The following is a 23,669-nucleotide window of genomic DNA, read 5'->3' as shown; positions in this document are numbered from 1 at the left end:
TTCACTTGGAATCTTGTGCTTGACTTTTCAGCATATGATAACATCTATATCCCATGACAATTTTTATATTTAAAATAACAGTCCCCAAGACCTAAATACTGTATTAGATTTTTTGTGAAAATAAGTAATAATTCTTAAATTTAATATAATACTACAACATGAATACTTAACTTTAAAAAGAATAAATTTTGACACACCATATTATTTTTAAATAGCCATAATATGTGCACCGAGTTTTATTTGCCTTTAAAAATACAAATAGAACAAATATTTTATTCAAAATATTAATTTTTCTTGAGTTTTACAGAAGAAAAAGAAACTGAAGTGAAACTGTAGGTAGAAATTGCTGAACTTCAGATAAATGTTTCTTCAAAACAAGAGATACTAGTTCCTAAAAGATTCCTCTAAAGTCAAAAAAAGATTAAGAAAAACATTAAGCCATTGGGTTATTACGTTTTTAAAAAACTACGTTTCTTAATGGACATATGTTTACATTTACAGATAGTAAACTTAGTCTCTTCTCTCATAAAAGTCAGAAGACACCAATGATGTTTAAATTAAGCAAAACCATAAAAGTCTCTTTTTTCATCTTAAAAAACTTTAAAACCTAAATCTACCTTAACATTATTTTCCAAGAAAACTTAATAGGGAATGGCTAATCTGAAAGCAAAATGCAAAATGTTGTACAAATCACTTTCAAGAAAAGAAATACATCATGGTATTATGCTTATAGCTAGTAGTATCAACTGAAGCTCCAAACGAGGGCACATGAATTCAGAGGATCAGTCGGTCCTCTCCTCCCTCCTGAATTACCTGACCAATGGAAGCTTGGCTTTGTTGTTTCAGAAAGCACTGTTTCTTACATTCCATCAATTGTTCAAAATCACGCCACATTTTCGCTTGTTTCATATTTGGACCATGACTTTCTCGTACAGCTTTTTGTTTTTCCCGGAGTTTCTATCATAAAAAAAATCAAGAATAATTAAATATTAGTTACAAGGATTTACTCCTATTGCTATAATCAGAAGACTATGGTATGCTCTGTACACCTGATGAGTAATTGTTAACTAAACCAGGTTCTCCTATGAGGTATGAAAACTAAGATTATACAAGTTAATTAAATTTATGATAGACATAGGACAACCTGAAGTTAAAAAGAACAGAAAAAATATAAAAGAAAGAGAGGGGAAAAAATAAAGGGAATCAGGAAAGTAGAACAGTATCATGGTGTAGAAAAAAGAACGCAGATTTTAGAAGTTGGAAGACTTGAGTTTCAACCTTGGCTTTGTGACTGGCTATAAGTAAGACGTTTTATTTCTCTGGACCTCAGTTTTCTCAATTGTCGATTATGACTAATAATAGGGGATAATTATAAATGTATCTGCCTTATAAGATTATTTTTTCACATGACATGATATGGAAATAGTTGACAAACTATCATGTGTTATTATTAAACATTGTATTCTTTCCTGAATCAGTGTATGCTCTGTGTATGCCCAAATAAATCAAATTGTATGCATATATTCTTCAGGGAGAAGGTCTAGTGATTTTTTTAAAAAGTACACTGTTAAATAGGCCCAAATCCTTATCAGAATTGTTTTTGTAACTAATAGCCTATATGGTTCTACCTGCCAAAACTGTTCTACTCATTGACTCTAAAATGATAAACAGGAATAAGAAAAATTTTCAATAAACTGCAAAGATATACTTTGGTTCTATACTATGGCAAACTGAAGAAGGGTGACTGAATGGAGGGACAGCACAAAGTCAGAGACAATGAGAGGAAAGAAAGGAGGGAAGCAAGCAAAGAAGAGGGAAACAGAGAAGATGACAGTGCCCACATAAGGAAACACAGTGTGAGAGAAATACATACACTGACAGTGAGTGTGAGAAATTACCAAGGACAGAAAAACTAGCAAAGATACAGAAACAGATTACACAGGAACATCCTCATCTTTTCCTCTTTTAGTATATGGCTGATCTAATAGCTGATCTAAGGACACAAATGACAAGGCTGGTCATTGCTACTTGCCCAAATAAGAGGCTAAACTGAGCTGAGGACCAGATTCAAACCACTTACTAAAGACTGCCCTCCCCAGCTATGGCTAATGAAGCAAAGTTAACAGCAAACAGCAATAGGAAACAAAACAGAATTAAGAAAATATAATTTAAATATAACCAGCAAATTTTTAACACAATACCTGGCATGCAAATACATCTATTTAAGTCTATGTTACAAATAAAGTATCTTACAATAAATATTATCCTCACAAACTAAAACAAAAGTAGTAAGTCAAATCAAGAATTTTAAGAGTTCTGAGGATGATTTTAAGATTAAGGTACTACTTAAACTGTAACTTTTCTTATATTATTGGAATAATTTCCTTGTCAAAATCCTAACAACCTATAAAAGTTATTTAAAGAATCAAAGACAGAATGTAGGCACTGTCTGTGTCATAAATATTAAATTTAATTTGCTTCATAACCATGTGTGTTTGAAACCTTTAACTTTATGAATACAACTGACTTGAGTATATAATTTATTTTTAATGTTACTGTCATTTAATACAGATTTATTTATTGATAGTTTCGAGGTACAAAAAATACTTGTCACAGATTTCATTGTTCTTTAAAGGGGGGAAGTGGTATAGTAGGGGGGAAAGTTTCAACTTTCAGTACAATATTCCAGAGTACTTGGTAAGGCAAATTCTAGTATATGGTAATGTGAATTGTAGCCCTACAGGTCGATCTAATTTCAGAAACTCAGTTGGTGTGAGGAGGTCTGTGGATGTCCAGTCTATGCTGGTTTGGAAGGCTTAGGCTATCATGACTTGGAAAGGCTGGGTTTGTTCTGTATTTACCTTGAAATTTAGATCTACTCTAGAAGTGAGAAGATTGAGGAGTTTTGTATCTTAAATGATATTATTGCCTGACGATTGGGCAATGAGCCAGTCAACAGCCCATTTTTCTGAAACATGCTTGATGTTAGATTGCTGCTACTGCTTTTCCCAAAGACTCTGCAGTAAAACACTACACTGGAAGTGGAAAGAATAATCTTTAATTAGATTTAGCAATTAAGTTTGGGTCCTTGAAAGGATTCAAGGTTATAAATACAGTCAACCCTCAGTATCCACAGGGGATTGGTTCCAGGTATCTCCCCTGTAGATACAAAAATCCGAGGATTCAACCAACTGCAGATCATAAACACAGTACACAATCCGTGCCGGTTGAGTCTGCGGATGTGGAACACGCAAATACAGAGGGACACACTGCATCCATCCAGATACTTTTCAAAACAAAAGAAATAGAGGAATGTTTTCATGTGAAAAATTACATTACTTAACATATGAAATATCCAGATGAAAGCCAATTACTAATAATCATATTAAATCCTAAAAACTCCAAAATCTCCAGTTAAAATATTGTACAAATGAACGTTTACAACTTGATTCAAATACATGCTTTCAAACATAAGAATTGTTTTTTTCCTTTTTGAGTATGGCATGTCATCTCATAAATGGAATAATGTGAATAGAAGTCACAATTTCTCTGATAAAATGGAGGAATCGGCTTTAAAAAGGTTGCCTTTTATTTTTCACTTACTCGCATTAATATGATGGACATTTATTCACAAATAATACAAAAAGAACAGATGAACACTTTTTAGAGAAATGGCTGATGCTACTCTTGGGACAGGAAATGTACAGGATGAGCCTGGAACATTCTGTCATACCAGAAAATAAAGAAGCGATCAAAGTCTAGTAGGATTGTTTCAAAAGGATTCAGAAGCTGACTTCAAGAGGCTTCCACTGGCCAAACACGGGGCAATTTGAGCACTGATAAGTATAATAATTGCAATAGATCAAAACATAACAAATACGTTAAATCTGGGAGTCATAAAGACACTTTTGAAGGATGATAAAAAACCAACTCATCATTTTGAAAACAAGTAAATAAGCAAATCAAGCAGTTATTCTGCCTTTCTTATATAAACTGTACCTTAGGGTAACTAAATAGTTGATAAGAAGTTGCTCTTTACAGAATTATTCTAGCCAAATGAAGAAGGAACAACATAATTAGAATGTCACCATTTTGCAACCTCTAATGAATTAATGTATCTAGGAAGATTCATTATCAATGGCTGTCTACATTACAAAAAGTATCTCCTGATAAAAGTACATACTACCACCTATGAAGTGTGCTTTCCAAATATCAAATCATATTTAATCAAGCCTCTAGATCTAACTACCAATTCACAGGACATATTGGGGACAGAAGAACATGCTAAGTGACACCAGAGGGATGCCATGAGCAAAGTTCAGGATTTTAGAAACCGATCAGGACAAATGACCGGGCCCCCACCCCCCGCAAATAAATTGTAAAGAAAAAAGATGGAGGGGTAACCTAGAGAAAAAGAGACTTAAGAGATATATTAACTAATAGCAATGTATGGACTCATTAGGATCCTAATTCAAACACACCATTAAGAAATTATGAGACAACTGGTGAAGTCTGAACACTGACTGGGTATTGGGTATTATGCAATTATTGTTAAATTATTTTTGGCATGATAATGGTATTGTGGTTATGTTCAAAAAGAGTCTTTATGATACATACTGAAACATGACCAGAGATTTGCCTAAAAATGATTTGGGGTGGGAAATGGGTGGGGCTACAGATAAAACAAGACTGGTCATGAGTTTAATTACTGAAGCTGGGTGATGGTTACATGTGAGTTCATTCAATTTTTTTCTCTACTTTTTATATAGGCTTGAAATTTTCCATAATAAAAAGTTTTTGTTTTTTTTAAAAGTAGAGAACATATCTACTCTATTCAGCAATTATTCCATTGTTTTCTATACCATTTGTTTTTCTGAAGTTCATCTTTAGAATATTATTTCTTGGGTTTACTGGAGCTAATTCAGCTTTCATGTAAAAGCATAGATACAGGTATGTTTTTAATGATTCAAACCAGAAAACGTACATAAGGATGAATAATTTTGCCATCATCAATTTATTTAGTCAGACCAATAGCTAAACTGTGCAATGTATTAGACTGAAACAAAGCCATAGTTCTCATGTGTACTTTCAGAATGGACAAGCTTTAACACAGTATATATATAATCAATAATCATTTCCAGGTTGCAGACCCAAGAATATTTGAACAGTGAAATTAGACATCTATATATAGTCAATATTTTAAAAGAAAAATTGCAGCTAAACAATCTCTAACTATGATGCTACAAACTTGGCATTCATTAGAAAAAGTAATAAGAAATCTCAATTTTCAATGGTAAAACTAAATAAAAAACAGATAAAAAGGTGTATAGTGAAGCATGGTTAGCCCTCACAATGCAACATGGACTTAAAATCATTGAAGATGATCTTAGAACTCATTTAGGCAATCTAATTTTTAAATTTCTAATCTACCTATTTCAGTTTAAATATAAGGAAATAAACTCCAAAGTGGTAAGGGTTTGCCCAGAACCACAAACTTAAGACTAAAGCCAATCTACTTGATGACTGGCCCTGAGCTGTTGATAAATACAGGTCTTTAAAAAAAAAAAGAAGGATGTGCAGCTATGACATACAACTATCTACTGGGGCCTTGGGGGAAAAAATAAATAAATAAAAATTATAAAAAAAAAAAGAATGACAGAACTGGTGTCTTTAAAATGACTGTCAAAATGTGTTGCTTTATGAAATCAATTAGAATAATTAATTAGCTGGTCATTAGTTGGGCCTGATGGTCAAGGCCCTCGACCATCTACTTACCACCTCTGTTATACTATTTACCACCTCTTCTACTAGGAGTGGCTAGGAGAACTGAGAAAACAAGACACAATCGCACACTCCTATTTTCAGTAGCCCTCATATAAGATTGGCAGGGAAGGAGCTGAATATCTCAAGTAAGGGTTTTAGATTATTTGTATTAAGTGAATCAATGTTTGTAAAGGGCTTAGACCAGTACCTGCCCGGTAACAGCTTTGTGTTCATTAAATAAAATAAATGAATAAATTTATGCTTAACTCATAAACAGAGATACCTAAGAATAATCTGAAAACTTGTAGTGCATTATACATAGTATTTTCGTTTGTTATGCAGAACCTTCTCATGAGCTCTTTGTTATTTAAAACTAGATTTTTTTTCCTAAAAATCTATGTGCCTTTACTTTTATAAAACTAAATTCCTAAGGAAGAGTTTTAATCTTTAAAAGGGATTAAGAAGGATCCAATTTCCCCTTAAAAACTATACTATAACATTTAAAAAAGAAAGACAATGTCATAACCATGTACTGAAAGCCTGAATTAGACAAATTTAAAAAAATAAATAATACATTCTTACCTTTCCAAGGTTTTCCTGTTCAGCAATATTTTTGGTATACTGTTCCCTAGGGAGTCAACATAATGATTTAGTTTCAATTTACTTCAAGTGATTTGATCATACAACTAAATTATAAATTAACATAGCTATCTAAAGATATTAGACAATATAGTTTAGAGTCCTGGAGTCAGAATGAAACCCATTACCAAATACTCTCTTTCCCCATCTTTAGTCAGTTGTTCTATTAAATAGTAATTTAAGAGGAAAAAAGGCAAAAGATCGAATAAGAAATTAAGTTAAGAGAATTAAAATGTTAAGTAGTATTTCTGGTTAATCTATCCATAAAACAATGGCAACCCAGTTGCTTAAATTATACTTTGTTTTTGAAGAGGTTTGCCGAAAGGAGAAAGGATACATATTTAAAAAAAACATTAAATAGCATTTAACCCTGCAATTCCACTTCTAGGAAGTCATCCTACAGAAAAACTCTCATAACTTAATAAAGATAAAAGCAAAGACTATTTACTTCACCATTGCTTAATAATAGTGAAAATTTGCAAACAAACTAAATGTCGATAGATGGGGAAATGGTTAAATAAATCATGGCACATCCATTCAAAGAATAATATAGAATAGTAAACAAGAATGAGGTAGATTTATAAATACTGAAGTGGAAATAATTCTACATAAATTATTAAGAGAAAAACTATATATGTAGTTTAATCTTATTTTTGTATATACACAACATAAATTTTTCCCATGCATTTGCTAACACACACACACACATACATACATATACAGACAAATTAGCAAATGCATGGGAAAAGAATATGGAATAATGTATATCAAAATATTAACAGCAGACATTTCTGAGGCGTGGCAATGTGGACAACATTCAATTTTTGTGTACTATACTTCATAATGGTTACTTTTTGTTTTTACAAAGTTTTTTGTTTTACAAGTTTTTCTTTTGTAAGCTAAAAAAAACCTAAAAGTTTTTAATGTAAAAATAAAAAAACACAGATAACACTGTATTGTATTTTTTTAAAAGTATAATTATATTTTAATACTACATAAGACAAAAAGTGAGATTTAAAGTGTTAAGGACAAAGAGGAAGACAAATGAACCAATGACAAAGAAGATATGAGAGAATTTAGACCTCAAATTTGGATGGAAATAGACTGTTTCTACGTAAAGCTAAACTGTAGTACTTAGGGAGAAATTAAACAACACAAAATTGGGAATCTAAGAAGTCATAAACCAAAAAGAGAAACTCTAGCAGCCTAAGTGAAGAAAGATTCACATTTATGCAAAAAGGGAGGTAAAAGTGATTAGAATAGAGAGAATGCCAATCAAAAGTACCCACAAAGTCCTTACAGAGCTGAAGTGAAGGCAGAACTTGTACACAGGAATGGGGTGGAAGGGAATAAACACAATCCTGATGAACCTTCATTTTGCCCTTAAAATTTATGAGACACTGAGTCAAACTGTTTGTCTTTCCAGCTCTCCAATGAAAAACAGCCAGGAGGATGTAAATGACATACTGCTCAAGAAGAATGCATGCTTATAGTTCAGATAGCTTTAAATAATCCATTTATTACCCTAGGCCTGAGAAAGGTCCAAATTGTTTTAGAATTTCATTTATATTTTCTCAAGAAATCAAGCAGCGCGTACTCTTTTTCCGTGTAACACTACTATGCAATTTTAATTTATTCAGTGAATTTATTCAAGAAATAATTACAGAGCACCTGTTATGTACCAAGCATACCCTGGGGTTTCAAAAAGAAAACAGGACAGGGTCCTTGCCCTTCAGGAACTCATGCTATATAATTTCCAAAACACTGCTGTATACATTATATTTAACCTCATCTTTTGTGGTATATATTATTCTCCTTATTTTATAGATGAGGAAGTGATTTGCCCAAGGTTACAAAACTAGGAACCAGAAAAACCAGGTTAGAAACAAAATTTTATGAGTCCTTCTCTAGTACTTTGAAATAAAACACGATGCCTTTTCAAATACAATGAAAATTTTCAGACAATCTTTTAAAACTAAGTTAATTTCTTAGACCTTTGGCCTTATCAGAAAGTATCATAAAAGTAGAAAATGGAATAATAATAAAAACATTATGTCTATAATAATAATATTTTAAACATGTTATCAGTGAGTTTAGAGTATAATTAACTCCATTTTATTCAAAATATTCTTATCACGTACTATTCTAGTCAGGGCACAATATTCTTCTATAGGGAAACAAAGGAATAGTAAAGGTTTATAATGACTTAAAATGATGAAGAATATCTGGCTAGAAAAATGATCAGAAAACTAACAGTTTAGGAGCAATATTTCCTTTTTTACTATTTATATTGATAACTTTGGAAGAAATGGAACTTAATTTCTAAAACTTTAATTTTCAAGAACAAAATTAACTTCTCACATTTGTGAAATATTAGCATTGACCATATAGATTTATTTGAGTAAAGTTTACATTCAATGAAAGAATCTGAGTAAACACATTTAATGTTAGAATATTAGAAAAAATATTGTTCTATTTATAGGATATTTTCAGTCTGGCTTGCATTCCAGTGCATTATATATTAAAAAATTTAGACTCTGCAAGACATTCTATTTCTTAGATACCTTTTTGTAACATTAATGTAAATGACACTAAAAATCTCAACTGCAGTCTAGAACAAATGTGAAGCCTATACTTTGAGTTCTTACTGTACGGTAAAAGCAAAACATTTGAATTATCATAAGGGGCAAAGAAAGCTCTCTTGTTCAATTACGGCATTTTATCACAGCTAGCAATTCAACTATAAATGTATTTTTTAAGGCAGCATATGATTTATTACAGTATGCTGCAAGCTAGGATTACAAAAAAATTCACCATATAAGGACTAGTGGTATTTACACACCCTTTCTCGTTTTGAAGGCTGGCACACTGCAATCACAGTTTCTAGCTGAAATGCAGTCACTCATACTGCACAACAAGCAGGCAGATAATTAGAGTCCAGGCCATGTGGGACTTTAAAAACAGACCAACCTTAGTGCTTATAAAAAAGCAACTATGGGGGCCGGCCCGGTGGCGCAAGCGGTTAAGTGCGCGCGCTCCGCTGCGGCGGCCCGGGGTTCACTGGTTCGGATCCCGGGCGCGCACCGACGCACTGCTTGGTAAGCCATGCTGTGGCGGCGTCCCATATAAAGTGGAGGAAGATGGGCACCGATGTTAGTCCAGGGCCGTCTTCCTCAGCAAAAAAAAAAAAAAAAAAAGAGGAGGATTGGCGGATGTTAGCTCAGGGCTGATCTCCTCACAAAAAAAAAAAAAAAAAAAAAAGCAACTATGAAATTATATGTATTCCTGGGGAGGAGGGGATGGAGAGTTATTGCTTAATGATTACAAGAGTTTCTGTTTGAGGTGATGAAAAGTTTTTGTCATATATAGTGGTGAGGGTTGCATAATATTGTGAATGTAATCAATGCAACTGAACTGTACACTTAAAAATGGTTAAAACGGCAAATTTTATGTTACGTATATATCTTTTGCCACAATAAAAAAAATTAAGCAAGCAAGAAAACAAATTATATGTATTGCTACTTAGTTAGCAGGGCTGCACTATCCAGATGATGGTTAACAAGATTTAACCCTAAATAATATGTTAGTGTCTGCTTATTTAAGTACTCCAAATTTTATAATTCCATCTTATTTACAAAAATTCTATAAGTGAAAATATTAAGTAACTCAATATAAAAACAACAAAATTACTTGCCTAATTGCCTTTCTTTTTTCTTGTTGGTCAGAAGAGACATACACCTTCATCTCATCAGTAGCACGACGAAGCTGTACTTCTAGGTTCTAAGTGGAAAGACTACGTTTTAGATTAAATCCTTAATACAGATGAATCTCAGAAAAGTTTTTGATCCATTTTGTTTGTCTTACCTTAATCATACAATTTGTATAATGGTATCTACTTTCTTCTTGAAGACATTCTTCACGAAGTCCTCTGACTTCCTGCAATATATAATTTTAAATGGGCAATATTATTGAAAGAATAATCAGATGCAGAGAGGATGATCTTAAATGTACAACAAAAGAAATACCACCAGAGTCATCTCCTCTTCTGTGATTGTAACTCTGTTTACTACAAGAGACTAGGTTGCAATCTTTTCTAGAGACTACTCTAAAACCTACAGGTTCAGTTTTTCATTTATTAAGTACCCACTGTATGCCCAGCTCTGTGCTAGGTGCTAGGGACACAGGAGTAAACAAGACAGGTCCCTGCTCTCATTCAAGGAGAGGAAAACAGACATAAACAAGGAAACAAATGATGACGGTAGTTTCAGATGGGGATAAGGACTGTGAAGAAAACTCAGCAGGAGAAAGTGACTGAGTGGGCAACAATAGAGAGGGTCATCAGAGAAGACTTCTAGGAGGAGGTGACACGCAGGCTGACAGCTGAAAGATGAAAAGGAGAGATCCACGCAAAGAGATGGAGGCAGAGTGTCCCAGAGAAAGAAGAGCACTACACAAAAGCCCTGAGGTGAAAATAAGCTCGGCCTGTTAGAAGCACAAGAAGAAGGCCAGTGTGGCTGGGGCCCCATGGATGAGGAGTAGAGCACGTGGATGTGAAGTTCATGCGGCAGGTGAGGCCTTGGAGACCACAGTTCTCAAGTTAGATTTTAAGTGCAACAGGAAGCCAATGGAGGGTGGCCTAAATTTTAGTTTCTGTGTCTGCTCTGTGGAGAAAAAAACCTTAGGAAGGCAAAAGTGGAGGTGGGGAGCATGTGGTGGGTAACTGTGGGAGTCCAGGAAAGACATAACGAGACCTGGACTTGGGCAGTAGTGGTACAAATGGAGAATTCAATGCATACACAAGTCTGAAGAAATAAAGATCTGGAGCTTAGGAGACAGACTCAGAGGATGAGGTAAAGACTTAGGAATCTTTTGACATTGGTGTAGTGAAAATATGCACACACAGGCAGTTTCTGCTAAATTATTAAAATAAAAACTGTCTTCTTACCTGTTCTAATTTGGACCGATTGCTTTCGAGGCCTGCTGCACAGCTATCATATTGAGATTTCTTTTCATCACATTCCTGGGTTAGTTCCTAATATGAAAAGGGTAAATGATTGAATAAGTGAAAAACAAAGGCCTAAAATGTGGCTCTGAAACAATGCATGCCCTTGTCAATCTTGTAACATAACTCTAAGCTTCTTGGCATACTTAAGAGTTATTTATACAACAATCAGACATTTGAGAATTATGACAGATGAAGGTGCTGATAAAAATAATAGCTACCATGTAATGAGCTGTGTGCCAGGCTCTTTATTAGGAGCTGGGGATACAACAGTGAACAAAACAGCCCAAAACCCTTCTCTTCAAGTAATGTTCAGACAAGTAAACAGGTTGCTGAGTGCTATCATGGGAAAACGCAAGTGTTATGGGAGCCCATGAGACTCTCACTGGACCTAACCCAGGCTTGGAGATCAGCAGGGACAACTTTCTGGAGAAATTGATATCTAAGTTGAGGTATGAAGGATTAGTAAGAATAGTTAGTGGGAAGGTGGACAGGGGAGGAAAAAGTTCAGAAAAAAGGAACACTATGTATAAAGGCTTGGAAGCTAGAGAGAATAATAATTTAGGACATACAAGTAGTTTATTATGCTGGAGTGTGTCTGGGAAGTGTGAGAAGAGGCTGAAGACTTCGGCAGGGGCCTGACCAGAACTTTGTAAATCACATCAGGGTGTTTGAGTTTTACTCTTGACAATAACTAAATTTCACAACAACCCCCTGAGATAGGTATTAATATCCCCAGATCATGGTTGGAGAAAGTTCAGGGAGGCCAAGTATCTTGCCAAAGATATACTGCTGGAAAGGCATGTCAGAATTTTAACTCAGGCTGTTTGAGTAGTTTCAAACTTTCTTCTAATGTAACATTTTGAATTAGGTAATCTGAAAATCTTCAGCTACAAATACCTAGAAATGATACAAGTATCTACAAATGCTTGATAGGGTGAAGCAAACATCCTTTCCAATCCAGAGCTGAACCGAATTCTCAAGGAAGTAAGAGGAATTACCAGGGTCAGAAACAAAGGATGACGCCACCCACTGTGGCTACCCTTGATGAAGGGAGTTGGGAACAGTCAGTCTCAGTAGCAGAATGATTACAATGTCCAGGCAGGGCAGAAGACAGAGTGGGAAGTTAGAACTGAGAAGCCCATAGAATCCAAGCTGTTTTTCAACTTGGGAACACGTGAGTTAAGGGTTAACACCAGGCCTGGACTGATGCAGGCCAGCCTAAGAATGACCTTAGCTTCACACAGCACAGTTTCCTTGGGAACAGGAGAGTTAACATAAATGGGTAATGCTGTCTGTGCTTCCTTTGTTGTGTGGGACTGCATTTCGTTTGGGGTGATGAGCACAGTGTAAAAGACTGGTGGAAAAAAAGAGCTGTGGCTTTTAAGTACCAAAATGACCTACAGACACCTAAGGCTCTCACGGGTGACAGTCATACACTCCCTAAGTGGGAGAAGGGGCAACAGAGGCTGTGTACTTAGGTAGCTGCTGGGCCTCCCAATGAGATGAAGATACTACGGTAGATGAAAGGCTTTTTTTTTGGTCTGTTTCATGGCCAAACTGATTAGTAAATGCAGCTGTGGGGCTGCAGAGGCAGATGGAAAAAGGGAGCCTATCCCCAGGCAAGTTTGGGTTTGAATTTACCCTACCTATATGGTCTAAGAACTCCCAAGCTGAGACATTAACTCAAAATTAGCTCTAAGTTTGTGATATTCCTAAAACACCTGGCAGAACAATTGCAAAACCACTCTGGAGGGACACACCCTCCATCCTAGCTACGAGGACTGAAGAGACAATACCCTACTAAAGATAAGCTCACAATCCAAAAGTATAAACAGATAAGGAAAGGACTGATCCATCATGAATGAGAATCAGAAGATATAAAAAACAGCAGGACTATACCTCTAGGAACTTTGGATACTAGCAATAAGCCTATTAAAATAACTTAAGTTATAAAGGAGGAACTGAAAACAAAAGATCAAAAAAAGGTGCAGTGAGTAAAAATAGACAAAAAAATAGTCACTGAAATTAAAAAATGAGTAGATGGGATAAACATAAGATTAGACACAGCTCAGGAGACAAAAGAACCAGAAAATAGAGCTGAAGAAATTATTTAAAATTCATCACAGACAAAAAGATGAAAATATCAAACTGAGGTTATGCAATAGGGAACAGAATAAATATGTCCAACATATATCGAATAGGAGTTGCTGGAGAACAGACTAGAAAAAATGAGGGAGAAAATATTTGAAGATATTATGTAGGATTTCCCCAGAATTAATGGAAGACAAAAAGCAAAATTCCAGCAGAGCAAATAAAATTAAATCTATACTTAGATCACGGTAGTGAAACTAGACAACACCACACACAAAGATAAAAATATTAAAACCAATTACAGTCACGTGTCACTTAATAAACGGGATATGTTCTGAGAAACGTGTTTTTAGGTGATTTTGTCATTGTGCGAACACCATAGAGTGTACTTACACAAACCTAGATGGTATAGCCTACTACACACCTACGCTAATGGTACTAATTTTATGGACCACCATTGTGTATGTGGTCCATCATTGACCGAAACATTGTTATGTGGTGCCTGACTGTCGAGGGAAGACATTACGTAAAAAGAAATGATAAATAAACTGATAGCAGACCCTTCAACACAAGAGAAACCAGAAAGCAATGAAAATAATATTTTTCTGACCAAGCCTTTATTCAAGAAGAAAAGAAAAGATGATTTACTTATAGTAGTGATTCTTTACTGAGAGAACTACTAAAAGAAAACAAAACAAGGAAATTTAATTTCAGGAAGAAGGAAACTGAATCTAGAAGGAAGGATTAAAATACAGGAAGCAATGGTGAGAACTGCTAAATATGTGGGTAAATCTAAACAGGAAATGACTATATAAAGTAGTAATTATAACAGTAACGACCACCATGACAACCACTTTTAGAGATAAAGAAATAAAGTGGAAATAAAATACCAGAGCATAACAACACATATGTAAGGCAGGAGGCAGTGTTAAAATATTCTAAGGTCCCTGTATTGTTCAGGAGATGCTGACTAACTTCAGACTTTGTTAAGTCAGGAAAATGCATATTAAAAATTGAAGCATAAACAATATCAGAATAGAAAAGGATAGAAAAGGAAATAAAGAGAAAAAAGAAGATACAAGAAAACAGGATTGGTGTAATGGAGGGTAGGAAAGAAGAAAAGCAGCAAAGAAAAAGCACAGTAAATAGGAGGTACAAAATAGAAATAAATCCCAATGTATCAACAATAAGAGTAAATGTAAATGGGACTAATTTTGCCAATTAAAAGGCAGATTCTCAAATTAGGTGTAAGAAGCTATACCCACACAAAATCCAGCTATATGCTATTTATGAGACATATAGGACAAAAATGAGGATATAGAAAGCTGAAAGTAAACAAATAAAAAGATATACCAAGCAATACTAATCACAAGAAAGCTGGTATATTTACATTGATAGCAGACAGAATAAGATCCCTAGACAAAAAACATTACTAGAAATAAAGAGAGTCAAAAAATAATGATAAAACAAATAATTTACCGGGAAGTTTTGTTTTGTTTTTTCAAACCAGGAATCTTTTTAAAATTGTGGTCAAGTACACATAACACAAAATTTACCATCTTAACCATTTTTAAGTGTACAGTTCAGTAGCGTTAAGTACATTCACATTGTTGTACAACCAATCTACAATCTTTTCATCTTGCAAAACTAAAACTTGGTCCCCATTAAACAATAACTCCCCCATTCACCAGGAAGTTTTGAACAACACTTTTAAGAAGCTTCATCTCATGAACACATGCAGAACCAAGCACTCAACAACTGGAAAACACACATTCTCTTCAAGATCAATCACTAATAACATTAGGTTGGGGGCTGGCCCCGTGGCTTAGTGGTTAAGTGCACGCGCTCCGCTACTGGCGGCCCAGGTTCAGATCCTGGGCGTGCACCGACGCACCGCTTGTCAGGCCATGCTGAGGCCGCATCCCACGTACAGCAACTAGCAGGATGTGCAACTATGACATACAACTATGTACGGGGACTTTGGGGGAAAAAAAGGAGGAGGATTGGCAACAGATGTTAGCTCAGAGCCAGTCTTCCTCAGCAAAAAAAAAGAGGAGGATTAGCATGGATGTTAGCTCAGGGCTGATCTTCCTCACAAAAACAACAACAACAACAACAAAAAACATTAGGTTAGCCTCAGATCTCTCCATGACCACACTTAACCCTAGAAGACTGTGGAGCTATACTTTAAAAATCCTCAAGGAAAGAAAGCGTGTTGTAAGAATTTTATGCTCAGTTAAGCTGCTGTTGAAATATTTAAGGCAACAAACTCTAGAACATGCAAGAACTCCAGGAATATTGTTCTTAGCCTTTTTTGAGAACTCTACTACAGGACAAATCACAGACAATAAAAAAGTAGGAAAAAGGGCAGTGAAAGGATTGGTAATGAGCACTGAATCTAATAATTACAGGTCTAACACTAAAAACAAAAGTGGGAACTAGGGCAACAAAACAGAATGTAAATGTTACGTGTCCTGACAATGTAGAAACGATACATTAAAACCTGCAGGGAAGGGAAGGGGGGAAGAAGGTGGAAGGTAGAATAAGTAAGCTGGTTTCCTCAATTGTTAATTGCTAGGAATGGGTGGTGGAATGTCAAAGGATACAATTTAAAGCTGGCGAATCAAGTCATAGTACAAGTACATTCAAAGTATAAAGGCAAGCAGTAAGAAAGACAATACAATTGACTAAAATCAGGTGCTAAAGGAAAGGGAAGGGAGAAAGAAGGCAGGGGAAATATGCTAATTTCATCACTGCTCACAGTGTGGATTAATAGATACTATTTACAGAAATGGATGATTAATGGTAGAGTTACAAATACAACCACTAGAGCAAAACCATAAGCCCAAAAACACACACACACAGAAAGAGAGAGAGAGAGAGAACAGAGGATTTTTTACTGGCTTTAAAATCAAAAGCAAAATGTAAAATGCACTAAGACCAAATATGTCTGCATATCAATAAATATAAATGGCTAAACTTATCTATTAAAACAAACTTTTCAGATTGTATCACATAACAAAACCCAATTCAAGATCTATTCAGAGACACACCTAAAACAATGTAATTTTTAAAAAGTTGAAAGCAAAAGATGGGCAAAAGTATAGCAGGCAAGTGCAAACAAAAGGAAGCATTTTGATCTTAGCATCAGAGTTGAATTCTGGCCCACCTGCCCCCTACAAAAGCCTTTGATTTTTTAGAGAGTAGAACAAAGGTGTTGTGGAGAACAAACTTTAGGTAGCCAATAAATAATTATACATTCATTAATTCTCAGAAAATTTCTAGAAAATACACAAGGAACTGTTAACTGTTATTACTTCTGGGGAGTGTGTTGGGGTGGTGCAGAGAGATAATTTCTATTCTTTCCCTAAACAATTCTTCGTAGTTTGAATTGTTGCCAAGAGCATGATTTTACTTTTACAAGAAGAAGCAATGAATAAGAAATATTTCAGTGAAATCAATAATTACCAGATTGTATACTCTAAATATTTAGTATTTTAGCTTTTCCCTATATATTAGCAACTATATGTATTATGCCATTTAATTACATATAATTTGTAGAATTGCTCCTAAGACAACAAACATGAAACTTTTTAAGATGCTATTCTAATTCTAAATAATTATAAAAGATTTAGATAAATGTAAGTTATATATCTTGAGTTGTGATGCTTTAATTTTCAAATAGTTAATACTCAAATTTAGAACAACATGCAAATACAATAGAAAGGAAATGTACTAGCACTTCACTATAAAATTTCCTAAATATTTGAGAGTTGCTCATTAAAGCAAGAAGTATAAAGTATTTTTAAATACCGCTGCACTTTAACAATGTGATAATACATCTATGTAGTTTCTTTTTTTTTTTAAGCATTTTATTTTATTTATTTATTTTTTTATTTTATTTTATTTTTTTTAAATTTTTTGTTTATTGCAGTAACATTGGTTTATAACATTGTAAAAGTTTCAGGTGTACATCATTGTACTTCTATTTCTGCATAGATTACATCATGTTCACCACCAAAATACTAATTACAACCCATCTATGTAGTTTTGAGTGTTAAATATACTTAAGTTAAAAATAAATAATATTCAAAGTAGAGAACAACTAAGAATTTCAGTTAATATTTGGAAACAGCTTAGAGTCAATGAAGCGGCTTTTTTTTTTCCAGTATACTTTTTATTACAAAAGGCTTCTGGGTAAAAATAAAACTATACAGGGATGTAGGAGATTGGCATATGGAGATAAGCAAAACAAGTATCAGGCACTCACCAACTACATTGAACTCAAACATTAAAAAACAAAACAAAACAGTTGATGCAAATATAGGCAAGCCCAGAACTCTTTTTTTAGATTTTTTTATTATGATAAAATATACATAAAATAAAAATTACCACTTAAACCGTTTTTAAGTGTACAGTACACTGGCATTAAATACATTCACTCTGTTGTGCAACCATCACCACCATACATCTCCAGAACTCTTCATCTTCCAAAACTGAAACTTGGTACCCATTAAATACTAACCCCCCATTTCTCCCTTTCCTCTCCCCCAACAACCACCATTCTACTTTCTGTCTCTATGAATCTGATTACTCTAGGTATCTCATATACGTGGAATCATACAGTATTTGTCCTTAGCAGTTGACTTTTCTTTTTTTTTTTTTTTTTGTGAGGAAGATCAGCCCTGAGCTAACATCCATGCTAATCCTCCTCTTTTTCTGCTGAGGAAGACCGGCTCTGAGCTAACATCTATTGCCAATCCTCCTCCTTTTTTTCCCCAAAGCCCCAGTAGATAGTTGTATGTCATAGCTGCACATCCTTCTAGTTGCTGTATGTGGGACGCGGCCTCAGCATGGCCGGAGAAGCAGTGCGTCGGTGCGCGCCCGGATCCGAACCCCGGCTGCCAGTAGCGGAGCGCGCGCACTTAACCGCTAAGCCCAGGGGCCGGCCCCAGCAGCTGACTTTTCAACATGGCAGAAGACAGAGATGAAAACACTCAGATGGCTTACGCACCCCTTTGGATGAATATGGAAAGAACTAGAGAGTTGTACTATTTGGGAAAGGTGGTGAGATAGCTACATTTCTTTGTAATGGGAGAGGTAGGCAGTGTTTCACATACAGAGAAATCTAGTCAAATCATATGAAAATGAATTTCAGGTTTTGGTTACATTATTATAATAAGTGACTTTATAGAATTTAAGATCTGATGGGCCGGCCGGTGGCTCAGCGGTTAAGTGCGCGCGCTCCACTGCTGGCGGACCGGGTTCGGATCCCGGGCGTGCACTGACGCACTGCTTCTCCGGCCATGCTGAGGCCGCATCCCACATACAGCAACTAGAAGGATGTGCAACTATGACATACAACTATCTACTAGGGCTGTGGGGGAAAAAAAGGAGGAGGATTGGCAATAGATGTTAGCTCAGAGATGGACTTCCTCAGCAAAAAGAAGAGGATTAGCATGGATGTTAGCTCAGGGCTTGATATTCCTCACACACACAAAAAAAAGAATTTAAGATCTGGTATATGATTTTACTTACAAAACGAGTTGGTTGAAAAGCAATAATATTCCTTCTTTTAAAACTATTTTTAATAATTACAATGACAAATACCTTTTAAAAAGGTTCTTATGTATTAGTCATTGTTGCAAAGTGCCTTATAGGTGTTATCTCATTTAAACTTTACAATCACCCTATTAAGGGACCAGTTTACAGATGAGGAAACTAAAGTTTATAGAGATGAAGTCACTTACCTAAGGTTATCTAGGGTCTGCCTATTCTGCAGCCCATGTTCTTAATCATTCTATCCAGACTGTCTCTCTATAATTAGTGCAATTGGTTCTATTTGCCTTTCACCTGCTGAAGTGTTTCCCAATCATGGCACATTGTGAAGCTTATCCTAAATCTATGCTACATATGCCCTTATTGCCCTATATTGACAGATGGCAGAGTTTATCACATACTCTAAACAATTCTTTTAGTAAACTAATAAATTAGCAATATATTTCAAAAGAATTAACAAGTTTGGAGCAGACTGGCTTAGTGTAGAGAAAACGGGCTTTGAACTCAGACTGTAGTTTGAGTCCCTGTGCCATCAGTTATGCCATCTTAAGCAAGTATTCGACTTTTCTAAGCCTCGATTTCCTCATCTATAGAAAATCTGAAAAAGTATATTTTATGGTTGTTGTGAATATTAAACGTATGAATGAGAAAGCACTAACACAACATTGCAAGAGCTCAATAGTTATTATTTATTTAATTCTGTAGAGGTTTGCTTCTAACTCCTGAAGACTTTTGCTACTTACATGTATACTCGATTTGATTTTTAAAATACTTTTATAAATGTTCTGTTAATTAATTCAACAAAAATTTATTGAGCACCTACATTGTTCTAAACTTGGTTCTATAAACCAGACACAACTCTGGTAGAGATTATGGTAAAGATCTTAAAAGGGACTTAGCAATTTTTTTTTAATTCCAAAAATAAACTCTAATTAAGTACATAAAATAATTCATTTGCATTATGTAGTCTTAAACCAAAACTCAACATGGCCTTTCCTGAAATCTCCTCAGACTTCAGGTAGTCTCACTCCATGCTCTTTCTGCCTGCTGCATTTTCTCCCAGGCTGTGATCAAACATCATATCTAGGCAGATGATGACACACTTCAACTTGAGCCCTAAAATCTTCTCCTCAACTCTTGCTGGGTATTAACCTCCGTGTGTCTGTAATGAATTCATCATTTCCTCTCTCCTTTGCCCACTGCCACCAACAAATCTAGCTCTTCCTCATCCCTAACCTGTGTTATTAGTGGCTTCAAACCTCAAAATTATTTTTGCTACCTTTGTTCCCTTGTCCACAATTAGTGTTCTTCCATATATCGTTCAGATCTATTCCTTCTCGTCCATTTTTCTACCAATACTTTAGTTCAGGCGCTCAGTATCTCTAACCTAGACCTCAAAAGGCACTTGGTACTACTTTTATTTATTAAAAAGTATAATTACAGGGCCGGCCCCGTGGCTTAGCGGTTAAGTGCGTGCGCTCCGCTGCTGGCGGCCTGGGTTCGGATCCAGGGCGCGCACCAACGCACCGCTTCTCCGGCCATGCTGGGGCCATGTCCCACATACAGCAACTGGAAGGATGTGCAGCTATGACATACAACTATCTACTGGGGCTTTGGGGGAAAAAAAATAAATAAATAAAAAATTAAAAAAAAAAAAGTATAATTATAAAGACTATGGCAAACAAGGGAAATATGATATAGTAATTGAATAAAAAAGTAACTACACTCATACACTGCATAATGACATTTTGGTCAACAATGGACCGCATATATGACCGTGGTCCCATAAGATTAGTATCACACAGCCTAGGTGTGTAGTAGGCTATACCACCTAGGTTTGTGTAAACATACTCTATGATGTTCACACAACAACGAAATAGCCTACTGACACATTTCTCAGAACGTATTCCCGTCGTTAAGCGACACGTGACTATAAATGCAATGGATACTACAATTCCAACCAAGTAAAAAAGTATAAATGAAAGGACAAGGATAAAATGCAAAGATGAACACTGTTCAGCTGCTAGTAATAGGTTAATGGATGGTGTACTAAAAATGTCAATTAAAGTACCCGAAATACCCATAGCGTCTCCAGAGGGAAAATTCTCTAGGCACCCATACTTGGTACCATATCACCCTCCTTCCCACTCTTACCTCAAGCATAGCAGGTTAAACTAAGGATGGACCCCTGACCTGACCTGAGGACAGCCAATAGTCTTTGAGGTAGTCTAGCATGAAAAACTGCTCAAAAAAGAGAGGAGCTGCACCAAGAATTTGAATTAGAAAATGCAGAGAAAATAGGGCAGTTAGTAGTGAAAACTTCAACATAAAGTCTGTAGAGAGAAAGGCCATAGTGCGAGACATGAACAATGAGGAGCCATAAGCAAGCTGAGGTTATAAGGCTGCCAATCCAAAGAGTAAGGAGAAGCTACAAGATAGAGAAAAGAAAAAGAGGTGAAAAACCTGGCTGGTGGCAGGAAGAGAGTGAGAAGCCAATACACAGAGATTCACTGAGTCATGTTATTGGTGTAGTATTTGGTATAAAGAGCTTGGCTCTGCCATTTACTGCCTGTATAACCTTGGACAAGTCCCTTACCTCTCTGTGCCTTTATTTGCTCATTTGTGTAAAGGGGAGTGAGTCCCTATCTTACTGGGTGGTTCTGAGGCCTTAAATGAGTAATGTAATAGTGCCTAGTACATAGAAAGCACTTAATAAATGTTGTTACTATCATATTCATCACCATGATCCATAAGCTCCTGATGCTAAGGTTCCTGAAGCTTCCCTGAACCAAAATGCTCTCTGGTTACAGTACCTCTACCTGTTCCAGACAGACTATGGTTCCGATCTTGGATTTCCATGACAGAACGTTTCCTTTATTGTCCTAAATATCCTTTCAATAAAATTCCTCATTTAAAATGTAAATGGATTTAATAAAAGAACTATTTATAAACAGATTTATTAACTTACTATTAGGGAGAAATTTTTCATCACTAGATATAACCAGTCTCTTTTGTGTCCAAGTCGCTTACTCAAGAAAAGCATTAAGAAAATCAATGAATTAGAAAGTATTCACGAAAACAATTCTTGATGTCCTCAATCTGCAACCTTGCTCAAAAATCTCTCTGAAAACTTTCCCTCCTAACAATCACTTCATTTGCTTCCTCTTTCCTTATCAGTTAAGTAGATGATTCTGATTATATTTTTTTCTATGTTGTTCTTAAGTTGGGTTATCTTTGTTTTTCTTGAATTTCTTCATGTGCTTGTCCCATCTCACCTATTAGAGTATGAACTCCAGAGAGCAAGGACTTGTCTCTTCCATGTCTTTGTGATTGCAGTGTAATGGAACAAGCAGGAGATTTTGAAATAAGATGATATAGATGCTAGAGTCAAGCCCCAAATCTCTGATTTCCTACTTGTCTATTTGGATAAGTTACTAAACCTGTCTCAGACTCCACAGCATTTTCTATAAAAAGGAAATGATATCCATCTGATTTCAAAGTCCATGTGATTTTTCACTCTGCTTCTCTGACTCTGATGGATGGCATTCATGAGGAATTTTATAGTTCCATGCTCACATTCAAACCTAAAATTACTACATGGAGAGTGATAAAATAACAAATGCTAATGCCAAATGGTGGAGGCCACCTGATCTGGATTTGTGGAGGGCATTTACCTTCTAACAGTTTATCTTTAAAGCAGCAGTTAGAATTAGCTCCCAAGTAATGGTATTTCACCACATAATAAGCTATCATAGTTTGCCCCCTACCCTGCTCCCCAGCAAAGCAAATTCATTAATCTAAAGTTAACTTGTCACCACATGCTGGCAGACTCTGAGCTTTTACCTGGCCACCAAAGAATGTCACTTCATATTTATAGCTCTGAGATGCGTATGATTTAAAGCAAAAAAATCTCATCTGGCTACACTTGTGATTGCACCTTAAATTCCTTCTTCTCTTCTCTTGCAAATAATTTACGACAAAACAAATACTATAAATTAAACAAAAACCTTTGTAGGTCACATTATTACTCTCTTTTGCAGAATCATCAATATAATCATAATCATCATAATTTGTTTTTTTTTAATTACCCAAGTAAAATATTCAGGATTCTAACTAGTACATATGAACAAGATAGAATACCAGAAGTATCACAAAATCACATTCACTTACTTGACATTTTTGACGCAACTGTCTTAGTTCTTTTATAACTGGGGCTAGAGCCGACTTCTTTTCAGATACCAGTGAATTCAGTTTTTTTACCTATCATTTAAACAAAATACATGATATTTAAAAAAAGATTCAAAAGAACAAAAGTACTACATGCATAAAGATATTTATTGCAATGTTATATATAAGAGTAAAAAGACTATAAATTACTTCAAAGCCAAACAATGGGGAAGTGATTTAGTAAATTTTGATTCCTCAGTAAGATAGAATACCATTTAACTATTCAAAATGTCAATTATTAAGACTGTAAACCATTATGGGAAAATATTTATAATCTAACATTGAACGACTAAAACAAATTACAAAGTTGCCTGTATTCAACTACAATCATGTTGTATTATGTAAAAAATTATGTAGGTTATATAAAATATATATAAACATGGAT

At 35.2% G+C, this 23,669-nt stretch overlaps 1 protein-coding gene across 2 annotated transcripts in view; it reads right to left on the bottom strand.

The window, feature by feature from the left end:
- Nucleotides 1-213: 213 nt before the first annotated feature.
- The window catches only part of IFT81 (intraflagellar transport 81), a 77,883-nt gene continuing 54,427 nt past the window's right edge, over nucleotides 214-23,669 (bottom strand). For both annotated transcript variants that reach the window (XM_058531394.1, XM_058531395.1), the window contains exons 14-19: nucleotides 23,228-23,317; nucleotides 11,348-11,434; nucleotides 10,267-10,338; nucleotides 10,097-10,182; nucleotides 6,346-6,391; nucleotides 214-957 (exon numbers count right to left, since the gene is read on the bottom strand). In XM_058531394.1, the coding sequence (XP_058387377.1) occupies nucleotides 775-957; nucleotides 6,346-6,391; nucleotides 10,097-10,182; nucleotides 10,267-10,338; nucleotides 11,348-11,434; nucleotides 23,228-23,317 (564 nt within the window). In that variant the 3' untranslated portion in view covers nucleotides 214-774. The remainder of the gene's footprint in view (nucleotides 958-6,345; nucleotides 6,392-10,096; nucleotides 10,183-10,266; nucleotides 10,339-11,347; nucleotides 11,435-23,227; nucleotides 23,318-23,669) is intronic.

Source organism: Diceros bicornis, chromosome 35 (genome assembly GCF_020826845.1).
Source record: "Diceros bicornis minor isolate mBicDic1 chromosome 35, mDicBic1.mat.cur, whole genome shotgun sequence".
Classification (NCBI taxonomy): Eukaryota; Metazoa; Chordata; class Mammalia; order Perissodactyla; family Rhinocerotidae; genus Diceros; species Diceros bicornis.
This window is presented reverse-complemented; position numbering and strand designations above follow the sequence as displayed.